At 39.4% G+C, this 18,278-nt stretch overlaps 1 protein-coding gene across 3 annotated transcripts in view; it reads left to right on the forward strand.

Moving 5' to 3' along the window:
- The first annotated feature begins 5,550 nt into the window (after positions 1-5,550).
- LOC131218783 (probable protein S-acyltransferase 23) overlaps positions 5,551-18,278 on the forward strand; it is a 42,079-nt gene continuing 29,351 nt past the window's right edge. The window contains exons 1-4 of one of the 3 annotated variants that reach the window (XM_058213577.1): positions 5,551-6,016; positions 6,754-6,894; positions 11,433-11,545; positions 18,077-18,156. In XM_058213577.1, coding sequence (XP_058069560.1) covers positions 5,750-6,016; positions 6,754-6,894; positions 11,433-11,545; positions 18,077-18,156 — 601 coding nt within the window. In that variant the 5' untranslated portion in view covers positions 5,551-5,749. The remainder of the gene's footprint in view (positions 6,017-6,753; positions 6,895-11,432; positions 11,546-18,076; positions 18,157-18,278) is intronic. The other 2 variants (XM_058213576.1, XM_058213574.1) reach the window with 2 other exon arrangements.

The following is an 18,278-nucleotide window of genomic DNA, read 5'->3' on the forward strand; positions in this document are numbered from 1 at the left end:
TCAATACAAATATGGAAATGCAGGCCGTTGATATGATTGGACCTTCATGGAAAGTGGGCATGGGAAAATCTCCTATATTATAGGTTTTTTTTTATCATTTGATTGTTGGCCTGTGAATAGGCGGTCAAGAGAAAAGTACAATCAATGGTCTGGAAAAAAGAGGCTAATGGGTTGGATGATAAGATCTTTATATCTACACTAACGGTCTGGATCAACGAACCCGGGCTCCATGGCTAGGGGCAACAGTACGCTATTCAAGTTCTGATGCATGAAGAGAGATTATGGTGACAAGACGCACCAGTTTGTACATATAGGTCTCATGGTCAGGATATCCCGATCGTTGATACGTATGGCCCACAATCGGGGTCCATCCATTATTTGGATGACCAAAATATGAACCCACAGGTATAAAGTAAATGGGAAAAAAAAACACTATCCAAGTTATAAAATAGTAGGACAGAATAATAGCCGGGAAGGAATGATAAAATGCTAAATTACTAATGTATTAAAGTGTACAGTCTCTTGATTTTCTGATTTCTTATCATGGTTTTATTTTTGTTCATCTTTGAAATTGTGTAGAATAGTATAAAATATGTGAGGAAACTTAGTAGAGCTATATAATGTATGACTATGTCTTAAATTGAGTGATTAGGACTAAATAAAATTTATGTAATTACTTAAAGTAATTTGTTAATTTAAATCAAGTAAGACAAATAACTTTAAAGCTTCCAAGTTAACAGATGCTCCAATTGTATAGACAACACAAAATATATCAATTAGGCAACTAGTTTATAAATGACGTTGTATATATGTGTGGGATATGCTAATTATTCAAATCCTAGCATTCATCTAATCTCGTATATATATAACTCAACTAAACAATCACATAAATATATTTAAAAAATTGTTTAATTAGCAATCACAAATATAAGTATGTATAGTAGGTGGCCTTACCCACTCCACTTCCGGCGAGTGTACACTCCTTAAGTATACAAATATTTATTATCGAAGGTTCTAAATCAGGTTCACCTCTAACCTTTATAAGCGTACACTCTCGCCAGATGCTTACACGAGGACTTACCCACATATTCATTTGTGTCAGTGGCTACGCATGGATTTACCATGTACATACCCGTGTCGGTAGCTTACACAAGGACTTACTCACATACACGCTCGTATTAGTGGCTTACACAAGGACTTACACACATACTTACTCGTATCGGTGGCGATACAGTCCTAAACAAGAACTTATGCAAGTTTGAGTTACAAACTCTACACTCAATCCTACATGAGTAATGAGTGTATAGATTCTTACAATTTAACAACTTGTTAAATTGAGCTAATTTTGTAATGCTTTATCGGATTGCTCCATCGATCTCCCGTGTTTCAATCGGCTCCTCTTATGCTTTATCGATTGTTGATGTCGATGCTTACCAATGTTTCATCTGAAAGATTAAACGCCTTACATGTAATGGTCCATTGAGGTAACCAATGTGATGAGAGGATGGTAAAATATCCTATAACTAATGGAAGATTGTAATACTAGTGGATTCACCTACATGGGTGCTTTAAAGGGTTTAAACAATAGATTTGCTAATAAGCTTGAGTCTAATATCTAGAATAATGTCGAATTGAGTTCATCTTGAACATCGATATTGGAATCCTCATTAGAGTAGTTATGCTTAAAAAGATGAATCCAGACTCATGGGTTTAGAGGCTAGGAATGTAGGATGTGAGTGGGAAATGTCATATACTTTTATTGCACAAAAAACTCATCCTTTTGCCCAAGAATCGAATCCCCCTTAATTTGCGATGACTATAAAATGACTAATTAACGACCATGTCGATCCGATTGAATAGCTATTAAATGGGATCGAATGTCATTCGATAGGATTGAGCACACTATCGATTCATCGAGAAAATTCATGATTTTATTTATTGGCTTGTTGGACTAATTCATCGATTGGAATGAGTGGTGTTTCGATTCCATCGAGTCCAATTGACAGTCTTTCAGTGATTATCAATGCGATCGATGACCACTTGAAAACTGCTGTTTTGTGCATACGATTCACAATAGCTTCATGTATCTTCTAGCCTTGCTTATCATGTTTCAATTGAAGTTATATGGCTAATAGATGATTAACGAGGTTTACCTATTTAAGTAAAGACCATCTAAAGGTTCAATGGTTATTTTAAGTCAAGGTTAAGGACACTAGAGAACCTCATTTACTCATTCTTTATTTTTTGATGCTCAACATCCTCTTGTGTCTCGGGTCTTCATTTTATAAGGGCTCAACTGACTATATGACACATGGACTCACATAATTGACAAAAAATGTGTATAAATCAATACACTAATAATCTCCACTATCAATATCATGTGACCCACTTCAAATGGTGGATAAAATAAAATATTTTTCTATTTTAAGAGAAAATCCTTTACATATTTGTCTTGCGATAGGGATCATTGACTCGCTTTTATTAACTGTCGATTTTAGTCCATTAATCAAATGTCTAAAAGCTTTAATCAAATGTCTAAAAGCTTTATTATTTCTTTATTTTTAAATGTTGTTGCTCCCTTAGATGCAAAATTTGATCACGTGTAATATTTGTAGGCATGCCGGAACCAACTGTATGGCTCAATTATAACCAAACAACTTTGACTCAAACACCAAGATAGGAAAATATGTTAAAATTGACAATATATGACCGAGATTGGAAAAGAGCAATCACCTATTTAGCCACTAACGGAAATGTTGTTTTAAATGATCAAGTGATTATCATAAGAATGGTTCGTCCTCTGAGAATGGGTTACACCTTATCTTCAATAAGAAGCAAACAAAATTGAAACATTTATAGTTGACTACATGGAGTAACTACAAAAGTACATTTATGATGGAGTAATTACTTATATTACAAGAGAAATTTGTCCAGCAAATAAGCGTAGACTTAAATTATAGCTACTAAATTACTACCACTAATGTACGATTAGGCTATTAGTTATGCTAAGGAATATAAAAGATTGTTTATGTTAAAGAATATAAATAATAATTGAAAAATAGATTTGATGTATTTGATTGAGTTGGTATGAGACATATTGCTTCATTGAAATCTTTTGTTACATCTAGGTACTATTATGGCCTTTTCAAACTATTCTTGAACACTCGTCTTGATAACCGTCTTAGCATCGCTTTTATCCCATTGAGTTATGTGCTTCATCCATTGATGACATGCAGCAGTTCGAAAAGTGTCAAATATACTTGAAATATTCTCAAGATTTTAGATATGATTTACATTTGTTGTGCAGTAACAGTCTTTTTTTAATTTGATATTCTATAAACGGTAAAAAATAAGGTACAACATTAGTATCCTCTCATCAACTCTGCCTAACACAATATAAATGGCATGGATGACTAATTCATGGGTCCCATCTCTACATAACGGTGCATCGGGGCATTATTTATGTTCCCACAAATTAGCACCTTTACATAACAGTTCCTCTACGACAGTTATTTGATACTCTGCTAGAGTACTCTGCATGATACGCCGAAGCATCAAAAAGTTGTATATTTGGCGTATTTTAGCTCAAGTTGAGATTAGATGAGGGAGCAAACCGTCAAAAACTAACAGTCTCAAAATCAGATTAGATTGGCTGAAAAATCCTAACCTCTAATTCGTGGACACTTATATGTTGAAAGAAGACCATTTGATGTTTTTTAATTTTTAAATACATATCAATTCAATAGTAAAATAATAAAATAAGAGTAATTTTGACTTATGATACATCTTAATTGGTACCCATAATCTGACCAATTCAATTTAAATATGTATCCACGTCACCAATTTCTAAGTGCGTGCGTATCACCCATCACAGTCTCGCAGAGTAGCAAAGCTTTTACCTTCTCATTTTTTTGTTTTTGTTTGTACCGGTGAAGGATTTGCCAGGTAAAAACAACCGGGCCCGCGTGGCTAGGACCCCGGGGGCAGCCACGTGGGTGCTACCCTTACTGTGGGGCCCACCTCGATGTATGTGTTGTATATTTACCCCGTCCATCCCTTTTGAAAGATCATTTTATTGTATGGGCCCAAAATTGAAGCAGATACACATCTCAGGTGGACCACACCACAAAAATAGTGTTCAATGATTGCCTACCATTAAAAACCTCCTAGTCCATCGTGGTGTTTATTTTCCATCCAACATCAATGTCATATATATATATATATATATATATATATATCAAAAACTTTTGTAGCCCACCAAATTTTTTTAATGGTCATTTCCCACTGTTTCTTGTGGTGTGGTCCACCTGAAAACTGGATCTACTTTATATTTTGGGAAAATGCTATAAAATGATTTGAAAAAAAGGATAGACGGCTTAGATATAAAACGTATGCATCGAAGTGGGCCCCACAATCAGGGTCCTACCCAAGTCGCTGGTTCCGGGGTCCTACCCAAGTCGCGCCCAAAACAACCGGGATCGAACGCTGGATCGCTGACGGGCGCGGTTTGGGTACCAACCCGCCAGGACCTACCTTGAGGAGGACGGTCCTGTCATGGGCTACGTGAGCCCTCATGATTTATTTGTTTATCCACGCCGTCCATCCATTTAGAAAAATTATTTTAAATATTAATCACAAAAGATAGGAATATCGAGCGCTCAAGTGAACCATACGGCAAGAAACGTGGGGATTTAATGCCTACCATTGAAAACCTCTTGTGTTCACGGAAGTTTTGGATCAAAATGATATTTATGTTTTCCCTTTATCCATGTCTACGTGACCTTAGTAACAGGTTGGATGGAAAATAAACATCACAGTAAGCCCTAGGAACGTTTCAACGGTGGATATTATTGTCATCATTTCTTATTGTGGTGTGGTCCACTCGAGAGTTATATATTACTAATTTTTGGTCTAATTACCTCAAATTATCTGTAAAAATGGATTAACGGCTAGGATAAAATTTATATATCACGGTGGATCCCACGGAGCCCCTGACAGGACCGTCCGTCTAGCTAGGTCCTGGTGAGGGTAGTACCCAATCCGCGTTCATCGCTCACGTACACTGCGCCGTTTCCACCACCTCGTCCAACAAGCCGGAGACTCTCTTCCTCTTTGCAAGGGAAGGAAATATATGATACTGGGGCGTCGAATGACTCTTGATACGCAGGCACTCAGAAATTGTATACTTGGCATATATAAACTCAATCAGAACCATCTAAATAGTGGAAATAACTGTCACTAAGTCACATTCCAAGGATCAGTTTTGTTGAACGATTCCATCCTTTGATTCGTGGACACTTGTTTGTCGGAATAGAACCATTGGATATATTAGATTTTTAACCGTCTAATAGATGTCCACCAATCCGTAAATAAGATCATAAAATAATTGTAATTTTTGGTTAATGGTGAATCTAAACTATTTAACATGATTTGTACGGTTTGATTTGAATTAATTATATCCAAATATTGCAATTTCTAATTAATATCTACGTGCCTGCGTATCATCCATCGTACACTGCCAGAGTATAGAAGTTTTTCTTCAAAGGAACCTCCTGCACTTGCCCCTCTAACCGTGCTGCCCAAAGAAATACCTAAATGACAAAAATACCCTTCCGAAGCAAATCCTGCTCCAATCTGAATTGAATCCCGATCCGATCACCCAAGCACGAATTCCCATTTTCCCAAACCAGAATTTCCTGCAAAAACCCTAACCCTAGAGAGAGAGAGAGAGAGAGAGAGAGAGAGGAGAATGCCGCCTCCTGCCGAATCAGAGATCGAAATCGTATCCGATTTCAAAACCGGAGAGAATTCAGCTCCTCCAAACGGGAACGCCAGCGATACTTCTGTTGTCATCGCCGACGTCTTCTCCGCTTCCGCCTATGGAAACCTCCAGAAGCTCAGCAAGTTCGTCGAAGAAGATGGGTTCCCTCTCTCGAAACCCGACGGCAACGGATACTACGCTCTCCAGTGGGCCTCCCTCAATAACTACCCTAACATAGCCCAGTACATAATCGAGGTACACTGTAGATTCCATTTCTTTCTGTTTTGATTTAGACGCGTTTGGATGCTCAGTAGAACTGAATTGCAATAACCCAATTGGGAAGTAAGAAAATGGCCAAGATGGAGGTTTGGTCGTTTTGGGAATTGATGACAACCGAACCCGTAATCGCAAATTGCAATTCGGTAGCATGGACGGAGTGGTTCTTCCCTCACTTCGGCTAATTTTTCTTTTATCGAATTGAATTATTGCAATTCATTCCAATTCGGCATCCAAACGCGGCATGAATTTTTGAGTTATACTCTGGTTTGTGTTGGCTACACCATGTTAAATGGTGGTTAGTGACCCAATGTACACATCACGTAGATGTATTTCAATTCAGACCGTTCAACTTCTGGCCACATTTTGGATGTGGCATAGCTGGTAAATTACGCTTATGACTGGTACCAGCTGACTGGTTGGTGACTATTGAATGGATGATTGGAGAAGGAAATGGTGAACTGTCCAAATTCAAAGGGCAGAATTAGATGATTGGGTCTGTTAGAGATTTGCAGGCTATGCTCCACTGATAAAGGTGTCTGTGATTTGGTCAGTCTAGATTTACGTACATTTCTGTGACATGGCGGTGAATGAGTCACCACTTTTACATGGTTCAACAAACGTATGCAGCTAAAGTCCTTACTGGGTTGCAGGGACTTTGGTTTGGTAAATTTGCTGTTATTTTAATTGAATTTCTGGTTTTTATTATTGTGAAGCATGGTGGAGATGTAAATGCTGCTGATAATACGCGGCAAACAGCTTTGCATTGGGCAGCTGTTCGTGGGTCAGTTGCTGTTGCAGACGTTTTGCTTCAGAATGGAGCTCGAGTTGAAGCGGCAGATGTTAATGGGTACCGGGTAAATTTTTATTTGATAGTTTTTGTACTTTGACAAAAGTGAATGTCGGTCTGACCTTGCATTTTCCGAGTTTCAAGCCATGAATTGTGACATGGTTTTCTTTTTGTTTTGTTTTTTGGGTTGAATCTTTGGGTTAGAAGTTTTTAATGGGTCAGATGTTTTTCATTTGAAGTTAGACTTCAGCATGATATTCCCACTACTTAATAGTAACAGTAGAGTATATACTGTCCACAACTGATTTTCCATGTTATATGATAGAAATAGATTTAGATTTCCTTTCCTATTAAGGGATTTTCATTTTGGCATTTACACATGTGCAGACTCTTTTAAAGTTCAACCCTCGTGTGGAGAATTGTTTGCAGGATTGAATGTTTAGTTTTGCCAATTCTTGCCTCCAGCTCGTTGGTGGAGCTGGTAGTGCACACCTCTCACTAATGGAGGCTGAATTCCTTCTCATGTACTTGTTTCGGTCCTTTACCTGAACTGATTATGTACACCACCCATAAAAAATAGAGTTTTCACCATTTCTTGGTAGGTACTTAGAGAAAGGTTTGGGGTTCTTTTCGTTAACCTTTTCTAAAAGCTTAATGGTGAAAGGAGACCAAAAGAATGTCAGGGCGACCCACTGTCCCCATTTTTATTTCTTATAGTCGGTGAAGCCCTCTCCAGAATGCTGAGACAGGGTCAGATCGAAGGCATCATCAACGGTTTTAAGATTAAAAGTATGGATACCTGGATCTCGCATATTCAGTTTGCAGATGATACCCTTCTATTCTGTGAAGCAGATCAGGCAAAAATTAGCAATCTGCATACTACAATCCGATGCTTTGAAGCAGTCTTGGGCCTTAAAGTTAACTTGAAAAAATCAATGATGTTTGGCGTTAAAATGGATGAAACAGAAACAAGGACTCTTGCTGAGTTTTTCGATTGCTCGATGGGCACACTTTCAACAACGTTTGTTGGCCTTCCTTTATGTATAGGCAAACCCCCAAAAATTCTTTGGGACAAGTTGATAGACAGGTTTGAATCATACTTAGCTAGATGGAAATGCAGATACTTATCTTTGGGCGGTTGTCTTAATTTGATCAAAGCTGCACTGTCGAACCTGGCCCTATACTTTATGTCCCTTTTCAAGTGCCTAGCGGCGATCTTGGCTACTCTGGAAAGACTAAGACGAGACTTTCTTTAGCACGGAAAGGAGGGAAAAAAGAATTTCATCTGGTCGACTGGAAGGTGGTATGTCAGCATATCCAAGATGGAGGTGCAGGCATTAGAGACCTTAAAATCATGAATTGGGCATTGTTAGGGAAGTGGATCTGGAGACTTGGAAATGAAGATGGGACATTATGGAACACTTTAGTCAAGTGTAAATATGGTCGATCAGCAGGTGGTTGGTGGACCAAGGACTCCACATTCTATTGGGCATCTGCTTTGTGGAGAGTTCTTTCTCTTAAGAAGGAAGTCCTCAAAGGTATTAGATATTCCATAGGAAAAGGCGAGAATATTCTTTTCTGGGAAGATACTTGGGTGGGAGAAGCCGCTCTCAAAGAAGAATTTCCGAGTATCTATCGGCTTGCTCCGGATCGATCCATATCGGTTGCTGATTGTTATTCCTCCCTTGGAAATGATATCGTCTGGAACCCTCCCTGCAGAAAGAATCTCCATGATTGGGAGATAGAAGATTTTGCAACTCTTATTGGCTGTATCAGCAGTTGTAATCCTGTCCAGAGCTTTGCGGATAGCCTATTTTGGAGACCGGACAAAAAAGGTTCATTCTCGGTGAAGTCCTTATATAGTTTCATTGATAGGAAAGCAGATGGTGTAGGAAAGTCCTTGTTTGATAAAGTGTGGAAATACAAAGTTTCTCCAAAGATTGTGTTCTTCGGCTGGTTGGTCAGGAAAGGCAAGGTTCTTACAGTCAATAACTTGAGGAAATGGGGAATGATAATTACTAACATCCGCCATTGCTGTATGGTTGATGAAGAATCGGTGGTCCACCTTTTTATTCATTGCCCCTTTATCAACAAGGTATGGTCAGCAATATTAATCTCCTTCGGTGTCTCTTGGTCCTTTCCTAATTCGATGGGCCGATTGCTAAAAGCTTGGCATGGTGCTGCTCTAGGGAACCAAACATCCATGGTCTAGAGAATGACCATTTTGGCTGTGTGGTGGTTAGTGTGGGAAGAACGAAATGGGAGGGTTTTTAACAATGTTTCTAGTTTGGTGGGTTCCGTTCTTAGTAGAGTTCATGCGTATATTATTGAATGGGCTTCCATTGTGGTTAACCTAAAGGGTTGTAATCTGCTGCTTCCTGGAGGGTAATTGGTTTGCTACCTCAGCGGGCTAATCCCCTCGTTGTTTCTTTCCTCTTTTTTAATGAATTTGCTGTTATCTCTCAAAAAAATAAATAAATTCGTTTGCTTGTGTAGGAAGAGAGGCAAATCTTAGCGTTTATATTAGGAATGTTTCCCTCTTCCATTATCTTGTTGCGAGATCTAGCGTTTATATTAGGAATGTTTCCCTCTTGCATTATCTTGTTCTAGGTGACATTTTTTGTACTGATGAAGTTATTGGCTTTGTCTAAAGGTTTTTCAAATTCAAAGTTGTATCCTTCCTTATAGAAAGTTATGTGGCCTAGTTTTCTTTCAATACTAGTCTTGTTGGTAGGCATTCTTTTGAATATGCTTCTCTAATCACAATCATCATCATCATGATTTGAGAAGCATATTCAAAAGAATGCCTACCAACAAGAGTAGTATTGAAAGAAAAATAGGCGAACCGGCATCCCATACGGAAGAAAGGATACTATAATAGTGTAGACATTTGCGTGTGGACCAGTTTGGCCTTTGGGTTTGTGGGCCTTTGGTCCTTGGGTTATTTCTCTTCAAGTTATTTATGTTTTCCCTCTTTTTTCGTCTTTTCTTTCTTTAAGTGCTAAGGGCATATTTGTGATTATACATCTCTACATGTTATAAATAAGGATTGGATGTCCAACCGTATATGGCTTTTTCTTCTTTGTCAAATTTTTTTTCTTATCTGACATGGTGTCAGAGCTCCTTGAGCTTGAAGCAAGCTTTTTAGTGGGGCCTTGATTTATATCGGATTTATCACATTCACTCAGATCATTCTTTGTTTGTTAAGAGGCGTGTGCAAGGTCTCATTATTGTGAGTGTCCATGTGGATGATATACTCTTACAGGTGATGATGTTGGTGATATTTCTGAGTTGAAATTATATTTGAACAAAGTGTTTGACATTAAATATTTGGGGCCGCTAAAATCTATTTCTATCATATAACATTAAAGTGATTATATACTCTTGTTCTAAGAAGGACATAGTTTTGTCTCAATGGAAATATTCCCTTGATTTGTTGACTTCAACGGGTAATCCTGGTGTCAAAACTATTGATTTTCCATTGGAAGTTAATAAGAAGCTAACTTTGGGTAGATGATGGGGAACTCCTTGATAATCCTTGTATGTGATAGCACTTGGTTGTGTTGTTGATATATTTGACTATTACTTGCCTGAATCTATCTCATGCAATGAGTTTGGTTAGTTAGTTCATGCATGCTCCCCATTGTGGTCACCTTGAAGCAATTTGTTGCATCTTGCGCTACATTAAGGGCCTGTTTGGTTTTAGGTAATTACCGGTAATTTGACATAAATAAGTAATAATTATTTACTTTAGTATTTCCTCCCATAAGATTTGATAGGTATAGGGTCCTCGATTTGCATAACATATGTATAGCATCCACGTGGAAAAACTTTGCGTGCCCCAACATGATGTATGTGTTTTATCCATGTCGTCCATTCATTTTGCCAGATCATTTTAGGGCATGAGCCCAAAAATGGGGTAGATCCAAAGCTCAAGTGGACCACACCAAAGGAAGCAGTGGGAATAGATGTCCACAGTTGAACACACTGTTTTTTTTTTTTTTTTTTTTAATGGTGTCGTCCACTTGAGCGTTGGATTTGCCTCATTTTTTTGGCTCATGCCCTAAAATAATCTTAGAAAATGAATGGACGGCGTAGATATAACACATATCATGGTGGGGCCCACAAACTTTTCCCTTTTACAAAGTTGAGTTTTGAGGTAAAATTCCGGCTACATTTCAAACATCTGCCCCTTTTTATTATTATGCTTTTACCATTGTTTACCTGTATTTACACCAGACCAAACGGGCCCTAAGTCTTCTCCCAGCCATGGCATCCTGTTTAGCTTTCATAGTAATCCAAGACATACCAATTAGTTGATCATCATCATCATCATCATCATCATCAAAGCCTTAACCGAACTAACTGGGGTCAGTTTACACGAATCCTGTTACAATATTCCACCATACCAATTATTTGATGTTGTATATATAATGTGGAAAACTGCTATTACTATCATAATTTGTAGTTTTAAGGTTATTCCTATTTCTATGTCATCTTGGTAGCTTGCGAGGACTGTGATTATATGTGTTTGTTATTTCTTGCATGTCAAACTATTAAACTTCAGATAGTCCCTGTGTTTATTCCTTGGTATCTTTTCACCAGGCAGTTCATGTTGCAGCTCAATATGGACAAACATCTTTCTTAAACCACATCATCATTCGGCATGGTGCAGATTTTGATGCACCAGATAATGATGGGAGGAGCCCCCTGCATTGGTATGCTTATGTTTCAGGCTTAACTCGTTAGCTATCTTGAAATAAAATTTGTTTTTCTTGAAATAAGGGAACTTGTCGATTTTCTTGTTCAGAGAACAAATAATTGTTGGTTCTTTCATATGCCACTGCCATTCTACATATTTTTTTAATGTAAGTTGCCATCACTTGCATAGGTTACTGCAAGAAGTTCCAGAAATGCGTCTCATCAGTTTCAGCATTCTGGAACAAAGTCGTGGTTTTGCAGCTTATTTGATTTTATACCATTTTTTCCCATCATATCATCTCTTTCCATATCTAGTCCATGGTTTTTTGTTGGGAATGATTTCCAACAGAATTCATTCTTTGCGATTCCAATATGGAACCCAACTTCTTTTCATATTTCCTCAATTAACAACACATCCAAACTTTATTTAGGTAAATGCTATATGTGTAAACTTTTATAGGAAGAGTCGAGTATTCTGACTCCCATTTTGGATAATGAGCTGGAGTTCCTGAAATTATGTGGTGAGCGAAAAAAGATGGGGAGCCATTACCGGTGAAAAGTAAAGGGAAGCTGGCATCTACCAGTAAAGTCGGGCCTGACGAGGTGGTGTTAGAAGATGACACACAAAGGAAATGGGAAACTGTCCGGAATCGGAAGGAGGGTCAACAAAGGTTGGGGAGAAGCGGTGGCTCAATACTATCAGAATATCTGACACTATTTGCCGAGTGTTTTCTGATAGGTTGGCAGCTGATTAACTTCGAAAGGGTGTTTGGGCAGGATGGAATAGCTATGGAGGTAGTTATCCCAAGAGAGAGGAACTCTAACAAGTTCAGGGGATTTGCCTTTGTTCAAATGAGTTCTGAGAGGGGGATTGAAGAGGAAGTCCAGCTTCTGAATGGGGAAAGCTTCGGAGGTACCAAACTGGGAGTGCAGAGAAGAGAGCTTGATATGGGCCAGACGAAAGAATATGGAAGAGAATCGTTGGCAAGATCAAGGGAAGGTAATCAGTAAAACAAAAAAAATAATCGGAAGGCTCGAGGGAAACAGGTCTGAGGGAGGCAGGTTCATCATCGTAGGGCCATCTCCCAATGTCAACAAAAGCGAATGCAGGAAGGTCCTTCAAAGAGGCAGTCATGAACATTCCAAAATAGGGAGGAAACTTGGAAAAGATAGGGGACAATCCTCCTGAGAAATGGTTGTGGAGGGTGGTAATGGATGGAGGCCCAGAGGTGCACATTAATAAGAAAATTTGAGAAGAATCATGGCAGACATTCCAGTTCTGCCTTGTGGTGATAGTTAAATCAGGTTTAAAGGAAAGGGAATTGCTGGACTGGTTAGCTCGAAATTGGGGGGGGGCGTTAGGATATAGTAGCTAAAAGTCTACAGAAGAACACCTTTTTTGTTTCTCTGGGAAGTCAGGAACACATGTTCTCAGTGCAATTCAACTGTAATGAATGTCAAGATGGGACGGTGAAAGGGGTTCTCAAACGGAAACAGTGGTCTGTGTTTGGCTGGGAGGAGCATTGGTATCAGATCTGGAATATTCTGATGGAATTCTGGATGGATGACATCTTCAGAGAAATTGGAGCTTGCATTGGAACTGTGATGTCGATTGATCCCAGCATGAACAATAGTGAAGAACTCAGGTTTGCCAGATTGCGGATTGGAAAGAAGAATCAATCAGTTTAAGGGTTGAAAAATGAGAAAGTGTATGTTAAAGTCATCCAAGAGCAGGACGACCAGACGATAGAAGTCGGAGAACTGGTCAGCAGTTCACCAATGGTGGCCAATTGAATGGATGAAGATGGAGTACAAAATAGTTACTCTAGTGGAGTACCAAATGATAAAGCAACCTTGTGTCGAGCCTCCATTGGCCATTGAAAAGGGGAAAATGAAAATATTCAAAGGAACTTGATGCTTGGAGATATGTCATCAGGCGTAGCGGATTTTCAGGTTCACATTAATGACCGAGAGGAGCTAGTTGTCGAATCGACCATAGCATGGCCGGCGCATGGCCAATCCTCTGAAACACCATTTAATGCGGGAGATAGAGACATAATTCGAAAGGAAACCTCCCGAAATATCTCTCCGAGCCGTGCGAATGTAGTCCCGTGTGTGGTGGAAGCTACGACTCCCGCATGCTCGCATATTGACTTTAAGTCAAGCCATGTGTGGCGAAACAGCTGGAATAAACCCCAGTCCCGTCAAATCTCATATATAGGGCAAATGGGGGTCCTGAGAGTGTTGAATGTCCATGCTCCCCTTCCAAACGGCCTCACCCTTCACCTATGATCCAAGGATCTAGAAGGGGCTCCAAAAGACCTTCATACAAGAGGTTCATTTCAAAATGAAGAAGACGTACAGAGGGGCCTGACGCAAGAAATAGAAGGGGAAAGGATTTGATATGACGCTAAGCAGCATCAGAACCCATGGTAGACCATCAAGGTCTCACAACTTCTCAAATGGTACCATACAAAGGTTACGACGACGCCTCCTCCACATCAGACGTTGCTCACACAGGTCAGATTGTGGGGTTTTCTTTACCGGAAATGGTAGCAACTGAAAGTCAACTGTGGCAAGGGGATATACATCCAGGAGACAATGAAGAACCAGAGGAACCACAAATGGTGACCCCACTGGTTATTGATGAGCAATCAGTACCTAGAGAGGAAGATTCTGATACAGAGGGAAGTTGTAGTCAGCAACTCGACTCAGCTATGGAGTACAAAGATGTCAATGGCCCAAGGTATGAAATGTATAAAATTATTTACGGCTAAAGTCGCTTGGCTGGTGGGGGTAACTTTCGGGGATAGGCTGAAGGATTACGTCGCACTGTTTGAGTTTGTAGAAGAAAGAGGCAGGCAACTGATTCAGCAAGCTGGAAATGTTATAGATTTTCCCAGTGGTGGAGAACTGGAGTGTGTTGTAAAGGATTGACAGAATTCAATTGATCTGCCTGGGGGAGTGGTTTGTGCGGGTCAGATGGGGTTAGCAAGTGCTCAATGAAGGTCATGAGTTGGAACATGAGGGGATTGGGTGTCTGCAGAAGCGAGGCCAGATTAAAAATATGTGCAAAAGATTCAAAGTTCAAATTGCAACGTTTCAGGAAACGAAGATGCAGGCAATTGATCTAAATATAATTACTTCTCTGTGGTGGGGTCAAAAAAGAGTGTGGGAAGTGCTGGAAGCATCAGAATCAACGGGATGTATTTTAGTAGTGTGGGAATCAAATTTCTGGTGTAAACAGGATTGCTGGAAGGGGAAATACTTTCTTTCCTTGCTGTTTAAAGAAGCATATTTAGATTTCAGATGGGTTTTCTCAATGATTTATGGATCCTGCCGATTGAGGCTTTGTTCAAAACTGTGGGAAGAGATTGATTTGTGTAAGAGTTGATGGAGCTTGCCTTGCTGTGTGGGTGATGACTTCAATGTGGTAAGATTTGTTCATGAGAAATCTAATGTGGGTCGAATAACTGCTACCATGTGGAACTTTTCATATTGGATTCTTAGGAATGACATGGTCTACTTACCAACAGGTGAGGTGAAATTTACATGGTCAAATGGTCAAGCAAAGGCAATAAAGTCAAAATTAGATCGGTTTCTCGTTTCTCCATATTGGGTGGATAAGATACCTTTGATTCATCAGCGAGGCCCACTGAAGCCAGTTTCATACCACTCTCTGATTTACTAGAAATGGATGAGGAAGATTGTGGCCCCTGTCCGCTCAGATTTGAACTCTACTGGCTACAAATAGAAGGATTTGCAGACAAGGTGGTAGAGTGGTGTTGCAAATGGAGGAAAGAAGAGCTAGGGGGTTGTGAAGAGGAGACTACGGAAATTTTGCTAGAAATCCAAAGTCTCGATGTAAAGGAAGAGTCGGGAGATCTTTTGGAAGAAGAAAGAGCATGGTGGGAAGTGCATCGTGCAAAATACAATGCTAGAATACGTGAGGATGAAATCAAATGGCGCCAATGATCGCGGGCATTTTTGGTTCAAAAATGGTAATAAAAACACAAAATTCTTCCATGCCATGGCAAGTGCAAGGGCAAGGGTAAACAAGATAAAATCTTTAATGGTAGAGGGGGAAAGAATGGAGGGTAAGGCTAAGGTATGCAATGCTATAGTCGATTTCTACAGGAAACTTATATCAAAAGAAGAATGGAAAAGGCCGTTGCTTGATAATTTGTCCATCGATGCTATTTCCTCTTAAGCGGCGGAATCTATGAAAAAGGCTTTCTCCGAGGAAGAAGTTTTTCAAGCAGTGCAAGAATTGGGCAGTGATAAAACACCCGGGCTGGACGGTTTTCCAATTGTTTCTATCAAAAGTTTTGGGAGTTGGTCAAGGAAGATGTGTATAGTTTCATTAGAATTCTATGAGAAAGGATGTATTGCTTCGGAGTTAGGATCCACGTTCGTAGTAGTAATTCCCAAAAAAGAAGGGGCTGAAAGCTTGAGAGACTTTAGACCCATAAATTTGCAGACATAGTAGATAACTTTCTATTGGCGAATGAGTGTATTGACTCTTGTAATAGAAGAGGATCGAAAGGCCTTGTCTCTAAGCTTGATCTCGAAAAAGCCTACGATCATGTTGATTAGGAATTTATGGACTATATGCTACATAGGTTGGGATGTGGGGCGAAGTGGAGATCCTAGATGCCGAAATGTGTGAGATCGGTGAAATTCCCCATCCTGGTTAATGGTTCCTTGAATAGTTTTTTCTTAGCATCTAGAGGTCTACGTCAAGGGGATCCGTTGTCGTCACATCTTTTCGTCGTCGTTATGGAGGCCTTGGGCAGAATGCTAGACAAAGAAGGGGTGGAGGGTTTGATGAAAGTCTTTAAAGTGGATAACTCCAATTTCCAGTTTTCACATTTGCAGTATGTAGATGATACTTTGCTATTTTGTGAGGCAGACTCTCTACATTTTAGAAATCTTTGGGTGATTATTGTCAGCTTTGAGGCAGTCTCGGGTTTAAAATTAACATTGTGAAGAGTGAAATTTGGGGGTGGGTATCCCTGAGGAATTGAAGATACATGCTGATCAATTTGGTTGTAGAGTGGGTTCCTTTCCTACGTCATATCTTAGGCTTCCTTTGTGTGTTAGTAGGCCAGCGAAACACTTATGGGACAAAGTGATCGAAAGGTTTGAAAGAAGACTGTCGCAATGGAAAACTCAACATTTCTCAATGGGCGGAAGAATAACTTTGATTAAGACTATAATATCTAACCTTCCAGTTTACCATATGTCCCTTTTCAAATGACCCAAGTCGGTATTGCAAAAACTGGAAAAACTTAGGCAGGACTTCCTTTGGAAAGGAGCAGAATACAAACAAAAGTTTTATCTCATGAAATGGGAGGAAGTATGCAAATCGCAGGATCAAGGGGGGGTGGGGTTCATGAGGTTGGAGATCATGAATGTGGCTCTACTAGGGAAATGGGTTTGGACTTGGAGATTTGGGATGGAAGTAGAGTCTCATTGGCGAGTTGTGATAAGTAGGAATATGGGTTAGAGGAAAGAGGTTGGTGGACCGTCTTCAATATATAGAGCTTCATTCCTATGGAAATCTTTCACATCAATGAGGCAAAAAGTTTGGGAAGGAATTGGGTTTCTATTGGAGGATGGAAAGAATGTTAGATTTTGGGAAGATAGGTGGGTTGGAGAACAATGTTTACACGATATGTTTCCATGATTGGTGGGGACTTCCATAGAGGGGGATCTTACAGTAGATTCATGCTTTTCCATAGCGGGAGGGGAAGTAGTATGGGCTCTGCCTTGTAGGAGAAACTTGGTGGAGGAAGAAATTGAAGAAGTTATAGGTTTGTGAATGTATGTCTTTTGTGTCTTCGAGCTGAGGAATCGGTGGATCATCTTTTTATCCATTGCTCGCTTTCTAGAGAGGTTTGGGATGATTTCTTCAAGTTATTTCAGTTTGCATGGGTGATGCCGGGCTCAATTGAAGAATTTCTTTTGATGTGGTATGGTGGGGGCATAGGAAAAATGGGTTGGAAAATGTGGCGTTTAAGTTTGTTAGCAGGTCCTTGGGCTCTTTGGTTAGAGAGGAATAGCCGATGTTTTAGGAATTGTTCGGGGCAGGCTTGGGAGTTATTCTGAAGGGCTAAATATCTAGTCTTGGAATGGGTGGAAGTTCACAAGCATATGCCTACTTTGTCGGAATTCTAGGGGGATTTGTAAATCTTCGTTGCTTTTATACTTGTAAATTTGCGGCTTTAAATATAATCATCAATGTTAAAAATAAAAATAAGAAATTCTCACTCCCATTTTGGTTTCCATGAAGTGGTTTCTAGTTTCTTCACTATTGTAAATTACTGGAAGATGTGGTTCTTTCCCATACTAAGATGCTAATGAACTTCTAAAAATTTGTATGTGCTTAAAATATCATCATTTTGCAGTAATGGGCTATTTCAAGACAATTTGAAACATATATTATAACCAAATCACCTTTAGAAAAAAAGTATTATAACTGAATCATGGAATTCTTTTGCGTTTTTAACAACATTCTAGACATCTTATGCTTTTATGTTCACCAGGGCTGCGTACAAAGGCTTTGCAGATACTATAAGGTTGCTTCTATTTAGGGACGCATGCCAAGGGAGACAAGATAAAGAAGGTGTGGTTACTAGGCGTTTTCTCTCCTTAAACTTTTGCATTGCTTGTCTATTAATTATATGTACAGATTCTTTTGGACCTCATGAGCTTATGGTATCATCAACAAGCTTCATCATTGGATGT

Source organism: Magnolia sinica, chromosome 11 (genome assembly GCF_029962835.1).
Source record: "Magnolia sinica isolate HGM2019 chromosome 11, MsV1, whole genome shotgun sequence".
Taxonomy (NCBI): Eukaryota; Viridiplantae; Streptophyta; class Magnoliopsida; order Magnoliales; family Magnoliaceae; genus Magnolia; species Magnolia sinica.